Genomic DNA, 12,696 nt, shown 5'->3' with positions numbered 1-12,696 from the left:
CAAGGGTGACTTTTCCCACCTGTACTCCCAGCTCATGCCACCATCGGCTGATTGCCACGCCACTGTTTCTGCTTGTCAGTTGCCAGTTTATAAACTTGCTACGATTAGCAACCAAAACTTAAAAATGAGTAAACAATAAAAACAAAATTAACGTTAAGCACTTAATATTATAATAATGGAAAATTACACGTAATTACTTGTTAATATTTGGCAAAAAGACAAAATTTAAACATCTCATTTATGTTTTTCAACATTTCCAAAATACTTTTTTGTTTTTTGACTATTTCAATTATTCAACCATCTAAAGAATACTAATAAAAATAATTTGGACCCATTTAATCAGCAAACATCCTAATTAAAAAAGACGAATTTAATAAATATACGAATAACAAGTAACGGATAGTTTAAATTTAAAATCGCAATTTTAATCACAAATTATCAATAATTTATATAATTATGACTCATGATTCATCCGTTGGGAAGCTTCGAACTTATTGTTTCTTTCTACTACAATTGGTCGTGTACGTCAGATTTGATGACTCCGGCGCGGCGTGCGCATTATAAATTTGCAGTAGGCCCTCGTGGAGTCTTCTCAGGTCGCACTTTTATGAAGATCCTTTTTTCGGCAACACGACGAAAACATCGTGTCGAATCAGCTGTACATTGTAAAACCGGTGACGTGCTTTCGCGGAAAAATTTTCTTAGACGCATTTTACTAATAGATATACTAGCAGGCCCTCTCTTTTTCCTGAATACTTCTCTGTCTCTGTCTCTCTCCCTCTCTCTCTCTCTCTCTCTTTCCCCCTCTCCCTCTCTTTCACACGCATTCTTATAGCCCTAAAGCGTAAAGAATAGGATCCGTTAGCTGCACTTTATTATCTATGCTGTACGTAATAAAAAATCGATCAGCACTGAATGTGCCATCATTGGTCTTCAATTTATTAGTATTGTTATTATTGGGAATGCCCATAAATTGATTCGGGTGTATGTTGTTTATATTAAGTCTTTGTTCTTCCGAAAAATGTCACGTCCTAGGTAAATGACAGAATTATTTTCAAAATGAATTATTTTTTACATATGAGCTGTAAAATTTGACTTTTGATATTTTATACCTATTGATGTTATACATAATATTTTGAAGTATAACATTGTTAAAAATATTCTTCGTTAATGAAAATATTAATAATAGTTTTAATAAGAAACACGATTATTTCTGTATGTATGTCACGAATTGCGTAATACAATGATGAAAAGCTTCAGATATTTTTTTTATATGTTAAGATTTTGATTTTACTCATAGGTAACTTATAAAGTAACATATACCTAAGTACATCCATTACTATGAATAAGCTCGAAAAGAAATTCGTCATAATTTAACAATCCAGTCTGTGTATTTTTATAGCTTGAAATGTCAAAGCACGTGTCAGTGAGAAAGATATGGGCGCACTCAAAGTGACATCTGTCGGAAAAAATACACAAAGTAATATGTAAAACTTGAAATCGTATAAGTTTTCATTCTCAAAAACTTTGTGCTTCAAGTGAGAACATAAGAAAAACCGACTGCGTTATCAACCAAAAGTATATTTTCAATGCAAAATTAAATCTTTTCGTTTAACTGTTCAATCGTTTTATTGAGAACAAAATACAGATATATGACAGTAATTTAATTAAGTGCATAATCTCATACTTCTATGTGCGAAACGTATACTGAATTAATTTTGGTTTGATGCTATGCACCAATGAGAAGGTTGTAAACTCCTACTAATCGACAAGATTAATATTTTTCGACAAGATATTTTCAAATTTCAATCCTTCGAGCTTTTTAAAAATATACTAAATATACTAATGTGTAAAATAATATAGATATACCTATAATGATATCTACAGAAAATTTGTGTTGTATAATCAAAAAATTGAAGAATAAAAAAATAAATTATATATTTATATACATATTTAATAAAGATGTTAAACTATTTGACCTATACAAAAGTATAGTTTTGTATCCTTATTTAATTTAGGTATTTCAAACTTCTTATAGAATGAGAAGAAAAATATAACGTAAAAGTTTATGTGGTACGAAAAAAGATATAAAAATTTACGGCAGTAAAAATTCTAACAGCTTTCAGTTATTATTCTATATTCTAGTCGTAACGATATCCTACGACCTACGCGAAAGCCAACAAACTTATCTTCCAGTATTTCCTCATTATGGACAAGAAATCAATCCGCTTCTCGTCTATCGGTTCAGCATATAACGTTACGCAAACCTTATTTCCTGTTTCATTATGTTTTATGAGATCCCAGCGGTTCGAAAAACCTTTCGTAATTACGTTCAGATCAATTTCTTATCGATGTCTGTGAAAATGAACTCACGTATGGTTCGAATTGCGTCTACTTTTTATCTTCCGCGAAAGATCTATGTTATAGTAACGGTTATAAATAAATAAATAAATTTGTATGAATAAAATCCCTACAAATTTTTTATACTAACAGCTATTCTCCGGAGTGAAAAATATTAAATTAAAAAAGGCTCGATTTCAGAACAAACGCGACGTAAATAATAACCATCGTTGCTTGACCTCTACTCAACATAACAGTACATATAATTCAGATCAGCCCACCTATCTCAGCTTTTACAAAACGAATCGAGATGAAACATACTCTATTTTCTTTTCCAAACACGAATAAGCTGTACAACAGAGAAAACACTATAAAAATCTCTTCAGTAGTTTATACGTGACAACAACACATAAATTTCAACAATTCTTTTTTTGGACTCCGTAACTTATGAGCTGTTCCTAGATGACCGTTTCATTTCTTTCTATTTAATTTACAGATTTCATATTCTATTAAACAAAAAAATTTATGTCACATCTCATATTAAACAAAGGACAAATTTAATATTTAGATCATGTTTTATATTGAATTAAACAAATGTAAAATTGTAATCAAGATAAATGTAATAATTCAATAAAATATGTATTGAATAAAAATAAAATTATGTGCTTTCAGTTTCATACTTTATTTCGTTATTTAAAATTTAAATATCTTACAGTTGTATTCACAGTGATGACATTTAATTTTAAAAATTAAGAGAACATGACATCTAGTATCGTTATAACACAACTCAAAAGATGATCGGATATAGAGATAGAATGACAGTTAATAAAATGCATGTTTAATAATACTCTTTACATTTTAACTAAATAAAAGTTGCTGAAGCTCCTGAAGTAATCAATTCTACTCTTATAACAAACATTACGAACATTGTAACAAGCGATGACGCCACTTTGACGTCATCTGATTTTCAATGGTTGCTCACATCTTATAAATTCTTAACAGGACTTAGCCAGACCTTGATGAAAGTTACTTCAGAAAGAAACCAGTCGTCATATTACTGACAATACCACGATATAAGAGAATATAAAAAATTCTTCAAAAGACTTCAAAAATGTTTGAGATCTTGAAACAACATGAGTTACATATTGAAATAGCCAATGAGTGGAAAATATCAGTAGTATCAACATACTTAAAACAGTAAGCACATAAAATACTTCCGTGATTGGAAATAGATCTCAATTTTAAAAATGTGGCATTTGTATATTACTATGTAGTATCTATTATATCATATAATAAATATATAATAAATTATATATTCAATTTATCCAAAATACATATGTACATGTATCTTGTTTGTATTTAACTTAATAGATTGTTAGTTCGAAGAAACGTACGTACTTAAAAATCAAATTTTAAATTAATAATAAATATCATCTTTCAATTCATTGAACGTATATTTTCTACATATTTCTACATATTTTCTATATATTTCCTACAATTCGTGTAAAATGCTAATATCATTTATAAGTTGTTGTTATGTACTCTATTCGCTTTTATCGCATGTTTTGTAACACGTATATCAGCCACAGCATTTCGGATATTGGCGTGGCTTATCAACCTCGATATGAGAGACGAATTAAATATAAGTTACAAATTTTCAAAATCACATACTTAGTTAAATACTTTCTACAAATTGTATAAATATATATGCATGTAATATTATTCTGTGAGTGTTGGTTGCCACTTTTTTTTATTATTAAACACAGACCATAAATATTGTCGATTAAACATAATTATTCCTAAATTACTAAAAACTGAGAATACAATCCCGGAAAAAAATCACTAATTTGACCCAAGAATAATTATAAATGTAATATTATGTTTTATAAAAGCCGGCTTAAAAATTATGTTTTATGAAAGACAGCTTTCAATCCTATCAAAAACGAAAATTGGAGGTCTCATTCTCAGGAAAACACAGCTTTAATTATGTAATAGAACTTATCAGGGAATCCACTTGAAATTAGTTAAATTCCAAATATAATATTATAAAACTTGATGCGTATGTATATAGCTGACATCATTTATGTGTATATATTATTAAAAGATTTGAATTACATCTAAATTATATTTATATTTAACGATACTTCGTTATAATAATAATATAATGGTAATAATAAAAGATGTAAAAATTAATTAAAAAGTTTTTAATTTTACATCTTTTGTAATAATATCACAAAATTTTTGTTACAACTTTTATAATAAAAATTAAAATTGATTCATCAAACATGAAATTTGAAATATTATTCTTACAAATTCTGCTTGTCTAGATGAATTCACCTAACTCAAAGTTAAACTAAGCACACAAAATTTTATGTGAATAAAGCTTGCTGGTAACCAAGCAGATACGACCGTTTAAAGCAATAATTATTATTTTTATCTTATTAATTCATAGTTGAAAAATGCACGTCAAAAGCATGAATCATTAACAAAAACCTGTCAATACTAAAACGTCATTACCTTATAATATTTTCTATTAACGATGATTTCGAACAAACTACGGACAACATATTTTCTCACTATGATTACCTACAATCTGACCGAAACAACAGATTTTTACTACTATCTTATAAGTTGTTGAAAACGTCACTTTCATCTAAGTAATATCAATCTGAGTTCGACGTTCTAACAAGATATGAAAATATGAAAAATATAATATTTTTAACATTTAATTCATTAAATATTTTGATTTTCGTTAAACAAAAGTCTCTGGTGAAGCTGTAGAAAAGCTACTTGCACTTCAACTTTGATGTTTTTTTGTATATGTTTAGAAATCAGCATTTTGAACAACTTTTTCCTGTGTATGTAACTGTCGCTCGACAAACAAACAAAAGATAAGCAAAAAATAGACGGCCGACAACTAATACGAACACGTACGCTGTTACGGCTACACAATTATAGGCAAAATTCACTGTTGTCTGATATCGATAGCTTTTTAGGAATATCTCAGAAATGATGGTCGAGCGACAGTTGCATACAGAGGAAAAAGTTGTTCACAATGTTGATTTCTACAACATATGCAAAAATCATCGAAATCAAAGAAAAAGTAGCTTTTTTACAGTTTCACCCTATGTCTCAATACTTTTCTTTACTGCCTACAATATAGTTTTAATCTGCAGTCATTTAAATAATGTAATATTTCAAAATCTTGACAAAATTCGTACAATATTATCGTTAATCTTAATAAGTGTAGAAAAGAAATCGAAAAAGTTACAGAAAATATAAGTGCAGAATAAATTTAATATTTTGAAAAATGAAGCTCTGTATGAAAAATAGTAACTCTGCTCTTTTAAATTATTATTGCATAGGGAACCGCTTGTCGAATTTATAATATCCTGTCTAATAAATCTTCTATTACCAAAAATACAACCAATATGTAAATGGCTGTCAACTAAAAAGACGAGCAAAGAAAGAAAAAAAAATCATTCGTTCACCATGAATATCGTTAGTGACGAGCAATATGGCAAGCAACCTACGACAATGCAATCCACCACAAGGCTACGAACGTGCGTTAGTGACTGTTATGTATCCAATATCCGACACGTCATTCGTATCTTCCAAAATTCAAAAATCGGGCGATCAACACTCGAGCACGATATTTCAACCGTAGCAATGGAAAACAACGCTGAAATAACACTGCAATCCTCGATTCGCTGAGACTCACCATCGTCGAACGTGGCGGACATTGTAAGGAATTCTTGTAGATGCTTCGGTAACTTTTTCGCGTCTTCGAACTCCTTCCCGTCGATCAAACATTTCACCTTGACGGTACTCTCCTCCTCGTTGCATTCTTCTTTCCTCTCATTCGTCTTTTTGTCACGTTTGACTTTACTACCGCTTTTGTCGCTTTCAGATTCGCTTTCGTCCAAATTAATCCCAAATTTATTTAGCCTGTTCCTCGCTTTTTCGATAAACTCTTTTTCAACGGTGCTCATGCCACTTTTTCCCAAATTATTCTTCAATTTCTGAATATCCTCGTGAGTGCTGATTTTCACCACTTTATGATGTTTCCGTTCTTCTCGCTCGAGGACCTTGTGCACATACTCGTCGTACATTCTCTGTCGAAACGTTTCGCTGTTCTTCACGGCCGCGGGCACACTCGGTTTTTCGACTTTGACGGTTTTCTGTGAGTTAGACATCTCAGGCGACGTATTTTCTTTGCCAAAACGACGCTCTTCCTTCGTCGTTTCTTTTTCCGTAGGTGCTTTTTTACAAGCGCCGCTCGTTTGCTCAGCTCGATCCGTTTTCATCTTTTCAGGAACTTTGTCACCCTTCTTGGTCATCACGGAATGCTGTTCCACGTGCTCGATTCGCTTTTCACATTCCTCCTCGTGGAAACCGTTCTCGCGATGCACCTTCTTCAAAAAATCCTTCTGACCATGTTTATTAATCGTCTCCGAATAATTTTCCTTCACTTCCTCGGACTTCTCTTGCCAGCTTTGGCTCTCTACCCAAGATTCATCATTGGAAGTGTCTTGAGAGGCTTTTTCTTTAATCTCAGAGGTATATACTCGATCAAAAGACTTGTCTGAAGAAGGAAGTCTCTTCGGTACATCCTTCGTTACGCCTTTCTCCTGCACCCGTTGCCTCGCATGTGTTTGGAATGTCTCAAAGGCTTCCTTCTCCTCCTCCTCGGCTAATATTACGTTCTTCAACTGATTCTCCAGCAGCTCTATGTATTTCAGTTGCTGTGCGAAATACTCTTGGGGTAGAGAATACTTTCGATGACCCTCCAATTGAGTTTCTGCCTCGGTTTGAAGTTTTTTCAGATTTTGCATGATTTCCGTAGCTGCCACCTGTTTCACATTTTCTTCTTCTTCGCTCTTGTATCGTCGTGGTTCCAGATGACTTCTAGGTGGATTCTGATCGAAAATACTCGTCGTGTCGATACACGATTTGTCTACGTTGATCACACGTTTCAGACGCGGTGGCACTTCCACTTTATTGTCGATCAACGCTGGATTCACGTTGTAGCGCGGATCGATGGTCCTTCGTGGCGGTGTCCTCCTGTCCGCAGTGTCTGGCATCGCGGCCGATTTGTCGATGATAGCACTGTTCAGTGTAATGGGACTCTTGTTGAAGGGCGTCGGACTTCTGACGGGCGGCTCCGGTTTTTCGAGCGAATTCACGATCAAAGCAGCGTTGATGAAATGAGCTGGCGTCGACCGTTTACCAGTAACATGTTCCTTGGTTCTATCTGACCCTGATTCTTTTGCAACCTCCGACTGATTGCCATGAATTCGTTCGCTGAATCGACTCTTATCACGCTCTTTTCCCTCACCCGACGATTCTATTAATAAATCATCGGAGAGCGATGTCGCGTGCCGCGCATTACTGACGGGTTCGCGTCTTGCTAAGTTCAACCAGTCGCATAGGCGAGTGACTTTGAGACGCTCCTGATCATTGTCAAGAGTACTCGACTTTGTATAAGACGACTTTGTGTCGGAGTGCCTCGATTCATCAAACTTTACCTTTGATTCGTTTCTCGACTTTGGTCTCGCGCTATATGGATGTTTAGAATTGTCAGAATTTTCTTTGATGATGTCTAACAGCCTGTTTGTAGGTAATTTTTTATCGTATTCAGTGCGAACGTCATGAGCAGTCGGTTTGGAGAATTCGATTTTTACTTCGCGTTTAACGCTTTCTTTGTTACTTTCGTCGATGGGTAGCAGTTCGACTCGATATTTAGGAACAGGGATTCGTGGAGGCGGTTCTTCGTCGAAATAGCTGTGTCTGTTTAGGAATTTTCTATGCAGATCCAGTAAGTTGTCCGCGCTCGTTTTTATTGCGGTTTTCTGCTGAGACGGTGATAAGCAAACGAGCAACCTGGGATCTTTGGTCGTCGATAAACCTACCCACGTTCCCGAACTATCTTTGGCCATGGTCGTTTGCCGCGACTTGGGTAACTCGACGCCGAGATTCGAATCGAGCAGTTCTTTCTGTTTTAATTGCTCTGATATAGTCTGGTCTGAAACAGTGGTTTTACATGAATCAGAACACTTTGATTCTGACAAAGCTGTCGTTAGTTTAGCTCTTTCAGTTTGCTGCTCATTCACTGCATGCATATTTAATGGAATGTCTCTAATCTCATCATTCGTTACGTTATTAGTAAACTTCGGGATAGATCGTAGACTTTTAAAGATGTTAAATTTAGGCATCGTGATCTCGTTGATTACGTGAAAACCGTACGGCATCGACAAAATTTTCTTAATGCTAAGGTCTTTCAAAGACTCTGGTCTATTGGTAGTCCCGTCTTTCTGCGACTGACTTTTCACATAATTCGCATCACTGTCAATGGTCGCGTAACACAGATCTTCGACAGGTGAATAGGGTATAGGTTCAGGTGTCACTGGAACTTCGTGACAGTTCGTTGTGTTATAAAACGATTCATCGCTTTTCAGCAAAGGAAGTTTGTTTCTCAAGCTGGATGACTCGACTTTCTCCTCTGCCTCTCGCTTAAGCTTGCTTTTCCTTGCTTCTTCCGCTATTATCGAATAAATGTCAGCTTGCCAGGCATCTGCCGGGTTATACTTCACCGTACTCAAAGTAGTCGCACTGCTGGACGAGTCGTGCCCTTGATAATCCACTGTCTCCAACTTATCTTTATCCATGAAATGCTCAGGGTGGATTTTTACAATAGAGTCTAGTATTTCTGATGGGCTATCGAATTTTTCACGTTCCTTCTGATCATGATTATCGTGCTTGCTAATTTTACGAACGTAAGACTGCACTTCGTCATTGTCCTTTGAAGTGGAATATTTGTATATTTCTTCAAACTCTTCCTCGCTAGTAGTTAACTCCCTGGTATCTTTTGAATTTTCAACTTTATTATTACGCGATCTAAAGTCACGCATAGTTGATATGTTTTTTTGCGTTACAATCTTCTTCTTCATCGACATTTCACTCTTGATAACCTCCTTATTAACATGATGACGCGATGACTGTTCCGATTCAGTTTTCTTTCCCTGATTTTCATTCGTTAACGTTCCGATCTTACTCTCGGATTGCTTCTGATTGAATTTATCAGAAAGTGTTGCTCGATCAGGTTCGTCCTTAGACGATTCTATGACCATTTTCACTAGTCGTTCGACCGGCTCGTGCGCGTCAGATCTCGCCGACGACTTGGACGCCGACGATTTTTCGTGTACGTTACGATTCAAGTAGTCATGCGTTATTTCAGGCGTTGCTCCATTGCCAAGCTCGGCGCCGTTCTCAAGGTAATTGTGCAATTCGGTAATGTCACTCCCGAGACAAGCCCTCCTCCCGCTTGCTCTTAGATCATCGATTATCTTGCGTACGTTCTCAGGCAGAGCCAACGAATCCACGGTGCTTAAAGCGTCGCGAATATTTCTGACGGACGCGTCACTGCGGGATATTATTGTCAATAAAGTTCTCAGGCTGCCAATATTCCTACACATCGTTGGAGTCTCCAAAGAATGTATTTCCAAGGGTTGTCTGAAAGATGCATCGAATATACTGAGGTTTTCTTTCGGAAGAGGTGGACGACTGGGAGGATCGTCAACGTCTATGAGCTGTTTGACTTCCCTTTTTCGACGAAGCGGAGGGATTGGAGGATTACGATCGTAAATACCGGAATACGTTGTTTTCTCTTGGAAATCGATGTCTGACAGGCTAGAAGATCTTTTTGGCGGCGTTACGGTACAAGGTTTTGTCTTTATCACTGATATAACGTTTTCTGGAGTCTGAATTTCTGGGCATTTCCTCTCTATGCAACAGGATTGTTCTTTTAATAATTCATCGCTTACGCTTTTCGTTATGCTTGATTCGGAAATATTAATGTTTTTTGGATTGGTATAACTTTCATTTTGCGTATTTTCTACACATAAATATTTCGATTCGGATGATTCGTTATTAATTTCTACAGATTTCGTTTCATTTTCTTTCGATGATTCTTTATCGACGTCTCTATGTTTTGTTTCATATTGCGATGATTTTTCATTGACTTCTGCAGATGTTATTTCGTACGATGATTCTTCATCGACTTTTGCGAACTTTATCTCACTTTTATGAGACGATTCTCCATTATTTGTTGTTCCATTTTCAATCGCTTCAGTCGTTCGATTTTCAGGCAACGTATTTACTTCGGAATCTTTCACAACATCATCTCTCATACAAGATTCCTTCTCTTTTACCAATTTTTCACACAGCACTTCGTTTTTGGAACCATCATCGTCACCAATTGATTTTGATTCTTCAGTTTCCTTTGACAATGTATTTGCTTCAGAATTTCGTATATTATTTTCCAAATCCAATTTTTCTTCTCTAACAGGCTTTTCAATTAATACTTCACTTTCCAAACGAGTACAATTACCATCCACTTCTAACTGTTTGATCTTTAATTCTTCCGATATTTCATTCAAAGTATCTTGATTTTTATCCAGTTCTAATTTTTCATTTTTGTTCTCTTCAACCTGTATCGTCGTACAACGTGCACTGATATTTAAATCATCAGAATCTTCTGATTGTTTTTCTGACGTCTGTTCTGTCGACATACCTTCTTGAACAAGCGATACTTTCTCTACTTCTTTTATTCTAACATCATCAGTTAATGTTTCACATTTTTCGTTTAATTGCTTATTATTCAAATCTTTCAATTCATTATTTGCACCATTAAACAACATTTGATCACTAGTTTCATCTTCAACAATCAACTTAGAATCACTTTGACTTATACTGTCATCACTCAATGGTTCGCTTACCACTTCCTCGATCTTTCCATTATTATCGTCCTTTTTCTCTAATATCTCTTCATCTTCTTCTATACTTTGCTCCAATTCCTCTATTTTGAATGACTCACTTCCTACAGACTCGTCTTCAACATTAACATTTTTCCCTTCTAACACTTCCGTATCATTATCTTCTTTCGGCTTGAAATTCTCTTCCTTTGAATCCTTCTGCGATTCATCATCTTCGTCAATCGGCTTCCTCGCTTCTCTAGTGTCAAGCTCCGTTTCCACTCTATCCAATTCTACAGTTCTTCCTATATCAGCATCTTCCTGTTTATCAGCATCTTGCTTTTTATCAGCATCTTCCTTTTTCTCAGACATTTCTTCGTCCACGTTGATCACATTTATCTTCACACTGTGCTCCTCCCCTCTTATTTCTTGCGTCAATCCCTCTTTATGTTCTACACGTTCCGAACAGCGTTCTTTCCTCCGGTATTTCCCAATCTCCTCGTTAATAAAATCTCTTATATGCTGCTCTTCGTCTTCGGACAGTTTCTCGCCCTCCTCTTGAATGATGTCCAAAAACCTGTTAGCCGCTTGCAAGTGCGCGTGTTGCGCTTCGAAAGTGGCGCGTTTCCTCGCCTTCTTGTGCGTCGAGCCACTGATCCGCTCGTGGTCCGTCGGCTTCGTTGGTTCCACGACGTCCTCCACGTAAGTCGGCAATTTTAGACTCTCGATGAAGCTCCTCAATTTCCTCTCTACGTCGTGCGGCATCACGCTGTCCCAGACACGCCTCGGTTCCACAAAATCTTGCTTCGACGCATCAGAGTCATCGAAATCCGCTTCCAACCGCGTAGCTAGCTCCGTTGGCTCCCTTTCCACGTCCGATTCCATTTCGACGATAACTGGTTTAACGTTATCGGTGTCTACCGTGTCGCAGTCGCTGACATCGCGAATCTGCAGCTTGTTGCCAGTCAACATCGAATCTTGACTCAGATCGTTCTTCCTGTCCACTTTCGTCGTAGAAGAAGAGAAAGAGTCCACAGGTTCGGAAATTGTCACAATAGCCTCGTTATCCGGCATCTTATCTTTACTGCCAGTCTCTACGATACCGACCCCGGGAATGTGATCGATCTTTGCTTCCAGAGGTGAACTACTGATCGTTGTGATCTTCATAACTTTGATGCCAGGTTGCACTGTACCTATCTCTATTCGACACTTTTCTTCTTTCGCGTATCTACGAGACTTCGATATAACTCCCTTTGGGGTGATTTCGTTATCCGAATTCTTTGTCACGTTTACATCATCGTCTTCGACATTCTGCCGTTGATTTTTGCCACTGTGTACGGTATTCTCCGAGTCGGAGTCGTTCGTCTTCGTATCTGCGCTCGTCTTAGGTTCGTGAAGATTCTCTTCGTGTTCCTCGATGTTCTTCGGAATTTCTATGGTGGCGTTGTTATCTTTCGTAGCTTTATCCAGAGTTTGCTGCCTTTGAAAAGGTCTTCTGTTGTTGCGACCTTTGCGATTTCTGCGGTTTCGCGCACTGTGCGGCATGTTAATCTCTTCCGTGTCGGTAGCGTACTCCAAGAATTTGCAAACTCCTATGGAATCG

General features: G+C 36.3%; 1 protein-coding gene across 1 annotated transcript in view; it reads right to left on the bottom strand.

The window, feature by feature from the left end:
• LOC126875523 (uncharacterized) overlaps window positions 1–12,696 on the bottom strand; it is a 422,308-nt gene that overhangs the window by 183,808 nt on the left and 225,804 nt on the right. Inside the window, exons 6-8 of the mRNA XM_050638500.1 lie at window positions 8,454–12,685; window positions 6,062–8,303; window positions 1,558–1,560 (exon numbers count right to left, since the gene is read on the bottom strand). Coding sequence (XP_050494457.1) covers window positions 1,558–1,560; window positions 6,062–8,303; window positions 8,454–12,685 — 6,477 coding nt within the window. The remainder of the gene's footprint in view (window positions 1–1,557; window positions 1,561–6,061; window positions 8,304–8,453; window positions 12,686–12,696) is intronic.

Source organism: Bombus huntii, chromosome 18 (genome assembly GCF_024542735.1).
Source record: "Bombus huntii isolate Logan2020A chromosome 18, iyBomHunt1.1, whole genome shotgun sequence".
Taxonomy (NCBI): Eukaryota; Metazoa; Arthropoda; class Insecta; order Hymenoptera; family Apidae; genus Bombus; species Bombus huntii.
This window is presented reverse-complemented; position numbering and strand designations above follow the sequence as displayed.